We start from the raw sequence: 4,624 nt of genomic DNA on the forward strand, positions 1-4,624 counted from the left end.
CATACTTAAAGAATTTCTTGGGATTTTTTTTGCTCTCCTCCGCTATGTGTCTTTCATGTTCTATCTTAGCCATCCTAATTGCACCCTTACATTTCTTATTGCATTCTTTATAAATTCTGAATGCTGTGGATGATCCCTCAACCTTGTATTTTTTGAAGGCCTTCTCCTTTGCTTTTATATGCATTTTTACATTGGAGTTAAGCCATCCAGGATGTTTGTTCGCTCTTTTAAATTTATTACCCAATGGGATACATTGGCTAATGCCCTTATTTAATATGCTCTTAAAGCAAACCCATCTCTCCTCTGTATTCTTTGTTCCTAATATTTTATCCCAATTTATGCCTTTTAGCAAGGTTTGTAGTTTAGGGAAGTTGGCTCTTTTGAAATTCAGTGTCTTTGTGTTCCCTTCATGTCTCCTATTTGTGTGATTTAAACTGAAACTAATTGACCTGTGATCGCTGTTACCTAAATTGCCCCGTATTTCCACATCTGTTATCAGGTCTGTATTGTTGGTAATCAGTAGATCTAGTAATGTTTTATTTCTAGTTGGTGCGTCTACCATCTGACCCATAAAATTGTCCTGCAAGACATTAAGGAACTGGCGAGCCTTAAATGAATGCGCGGTTCCCTCCGCCCAGTCTATGTCTGGATAATTAAAATCCCCCATTATGATAACACTTCCCATCCTTGCTGCTAATCCAATTTGTGATAGGAGATCCGTCTCCACTTCCTCCCTCAGGTTAGGGGGCCTATAGCATACTCCCAGTATTATTTTCCCCTTAGCTTCATCCCTTTGGAGCTCTACCCATAAAGATTCCACCTCCTCCCTAGCCCCCTCAGTGATGTCATCTCTCACATTCACTTGTACATTATTCTTGATATATAGGCATACCCCTCCCCCTTTTTTACCCTCTCTATCCTTGCGGTATAGGGTATACCCTTGAATGTTTGCCAGCCAATCATGAGAGCTGTTGAACCAGGTCTCTGAAATTCCCACAAAATCCAAATCCTCCTTGTACAACAGTATCTCTAGTTCACCCATCTTGTCCGCCAGGCTCCTGGCATTGGTGAACATGCCACATAGTTTAGACCGGTCGCATATTGTCCTTGTATTGGGTGTTTCAAGATTGCAACTTGGACTTGCTACTATACTCACCTTGTGTTTTTGTGCTTTGGTTAACCTACCACTAATGCCCCCAATACTACCCTCTGGAATATCTTCTGCGCTGGCTATCACTGTCTCTGGACCCTCCCCCCCATCGCCTAGTTTAAAAACCCCTCTAACTTTTTGGCCATCTTCATTCCCAGCAGATCTGCACCCTCCTCATTTAGGTGCAGTCCGTCCCTTCTATAGTACCGGTTACCGACTGAGAAGTCGGCCCAGTCCTCCAGGAACCCAAACCCCTCCTTACTACACCAGCTCTTCAGCCACTTGTTTACTTCCCTAATCTCCCTCTGCCTCTCTGGTGTGGCTCGATGTACCGGTAGTATTCCTGAGAACACTACCTTGGAGGTCCTTTTCCTCAATTTAGCTCCTAAGTCCCTAAAATCGTTCTTTAGGACACTCCATCTGCCTCTGACTTTGTCATTGGTGCCAACGTGCACCATGACAGCCGGGTCTTCCCCAGCCCCTGCCAGTAATCTGTCCACAAGATCCGTGATGTGCCGAACCCGAGCGCCCGGTAGACAACATACTGTTCGGCGCTTCAGGTCTTGGTTACAGATTGCCCTCTCTGTCCTTCTAAGAATTGAGTCCCCTACCACCAGAATCTGTCTTTCCTTTCCCTTTGCTGCCCCCCCACTCTCACTGGAGGAGTTCTTCCCCTGGCAGCTAGGAGAGTCCCTCAACTCCAGCAGTGCTGGTCCCTGACTGGTTACACCAATGTCACTCAATGGAGCGTACTTATTGGGATGCTCCAGTCCTGGATCGGCCTCCCTGGCACTTCCCCCTCTACCCCTCCTGACTGTCACCCATCTACTCTTTGCTAGTGCCTGCACCTCTTTGTCTCCACCCGCCTCTGTGCTGGCCCCTGCCGGCACCTGCCGTGTACGTTCCTGGCTCACCTTTAGTATGGAGGGACTTCTCAGTGCTGACAGTTGCTTCCCCAGATTCAGAACCTGGGCTTCCAGGGAAACAATGTGCTTACATTTTGCACAGCAGTATTCGCCCTCGATCGGATGATCAAGGAACGCATACATGCGGCAAGATGTACAAAGAGTCATGCCTTTGTGTTGCATGAGTAATTGTCATTCAAAGTATACAAGGGGGTGCTAATAAGTATTGAGCTTTACCCAGAAAAAATTGAGCTAGGAAGCTGTAAATTTCAGGGTGTACTGGCCAATTTGTCTATATTCAACGGGGCAAAAATCAACTACCTATGATTTTAATTATCTTTCTTTTTCAGGTCCAAAGATAACATGGAAGCACCTCCAGAAAAATTCAATGTGGAAGAGCATAGGACCATAATCAAGTTCCTGTTTCTCCAAGAGACAGGTGCAAAGCAGATCCATGATGAAATGTCACAAACTTTGGGTGACAGTGGCCCTTTATATGCAACAGTTGGTTGTCAATTTTATTTTTTTTTTCAATTTTTTGGTGCAAAAATCAACTACCTATGATTTTAACTCATCTTTCTTTTTCAGGTCCAAAGTGAACATGGCAGCACCTTCAGAAAAATTCAATGTGGAAGAGCATAGGACCATAATCAAGTTCCTTTTTCTCCAAGGGAAAGGTGCAAAGCAGATCCATGATGAAATGTCACAAACTTTGGGTGACAGTGGCCCTTCATATGCAACAGTTCATTGTCAATTTTAAAACTGACCATGGTTTTGGTGTGAGAAACCCAGTGGAAGGACTGTTTATGTCTCTGTGCCTGCAAAAGTCAAAAGTTTTGGGATCCACTTTGCTGCAAGCTTTCTCACTTCCAAGTTGTTGTGGATATTCAGCGGTCCTCCATGATCATGTCATATGCAACAGTTGGTTGTCAATTTTAAAACTGGCCATTTCGGTGTTGAAAGTGAGAAACCCAGTGGAAGGCCTGTTTCTGTCTCTCTGCCTGCAAATGTGAAAGTCATCCATGACATGATCATGGAGGACCGCTGAATATCAGCCAAAAGTATTACTACATACCTGGTAATATTACATGAGAGAGTTGGGGCCATTATCCACAACAACTTGGAAGTGAGAAAGCTTGCAGCAAAGTGGATCCCAAAACTTTTGACTTTTGCAGGCACAGAGACATAAACAGTCCTTCCTAGCTCAGTTTTGTTCTGGGTAAGGCTCAATATGTGTCAGCACCCCCTCGTAAGAGTACTGAACATTTGGGCAAGAAGGAAGTGAAAATATGTGATATTGAAGTGGTTAATATTCTCCCAGGTAGCGTCCCTTAAAAAAAACTTTGCTCAATGCAATTCTTATTTCCTTATTTCGTAATGTGTAAATGATTGGGTTAAATAGTGGGGTTATGATTGTGTTAAAAAGAGATAAAAGTTTGTTGAGGTTTAGTGAATATCCTCTTGATGGAGCCACATAAAGTGTTATAAGTGTACCATAATAAGTAGACACAACTGTCAAATGAGAGCTACAAGTTGAGAAGACCTTTTGTCGGCTAGCAATGGAGGAGATCTGAAGAATCGATGTAAATATACAAATGTATGTGACAATGACAAAGATTAATTGAGACATGACAATTCCAATGACCGTAATAGATACATGAATTTCAACCTGTTTGGTGTCAGAGCAGGAAAGGTTGAGAAGAGGAGCAAGGTCACAGAAAAAATGGTCAATAGTATTCGGACCACAAAAGTCTAATTCAACCACAAGAATTTCTGTGATCAAGGCAAGAAGAAAACCAGCCACCCAGCATAACGTAGCCAAGAACTGAGGCAGTCTGTGCTTCATAATTATTGAATAGTGCAATGGGTTACATATGGCCAAATATCGATCATATGACATTACTGTCAAAAGACAACACTCTATAAGGGCAGAAGCTCCAAAAACATATAACTGTATTTCACAAGATAAAGATGAAATGTTGCATCTAGATGTTAGAATGACTTGTAAGGTTTTGGGGCCTACATTTGTGCTGATCATTATATCACATAAAGAAAGGTGAGAGAGAAAGAAATACATGGGAGATTGAAGAGAGAGGGTCATTGACACTAATGCAATAATGAGGATATTCCCAATCATGGTGGCCACAAAAATTAGAAGTAGGAGAATAAATAAGAGACTTTGAAAACTGTGAAAATCTTCATATCCCAAAAGGATGAATTCACCAACGGAAGTGTGGTTGTATTTAACCATTTCCTGAAATTAAAATATAATTTTGATCTAATCAAGTCAAATATGGCCTGTATAAGTTAAAGTGCATCTAAGGCATGTTAGGCACTTTTGGAAGAGCCCTGGGGCCATCATAAAAAAAAATACAGAATTATGAGTTTGCAAAAAAAATTTTCTTTTACAGAATTCTGAGTTTGAAAGTCAGAATTCTGAGATTCAAAGTCAGAATTCTGAGATTCAAAGTCAGAATTCTGAGTTTGAAAGTCAGAATTCTGAGATTCAAAGTCAGAATCGTGAGTTTAAAAAAAAAAATCTACAGAATTCTGAGATTAAAAGTCAGAA

The 4,624-nt window shown here is 41.8% G+C and overlaps 1 protein-coding gene across 1 annotated transcript; it reads right to left on the minus strand.

Moving 5' to 3' along the window:
• Positions 1–3,361: 3,361 nt before the first annotated feature.
• Positions 3,362–4,132, minus strand: LOC141134281 (olfactory receptor 5P64-like). Its single transcript, XM_073623858.1, has one exon. The coding sequence runs from the start codon at positions 4,130–4,132 to the stop codon at positions 3,362–3,364; it is 771 nt and encodes a 256-aa protein (XP_073479959.1).
• Between the last annotated feature and the right edge of the window lie 492 nt (positions 4,133–4,624).

The sequence above is a fragment of the Aquarana catesbeiana genome, linkage group LG03, assembly GCF_042186555.1.
Source record: "Aquarana catesbeiana isolate 2022-GZ linkage group LG03, ASM4218655v1, whole genome shotgun sequence".
NCBI classification, from domain to species: domain Eukaryota; kingdom Metazoa; phylum Chordata; class Amphibia; order Anura; family Ranidae; genus Aquarana; species Aquarana catesbeiana.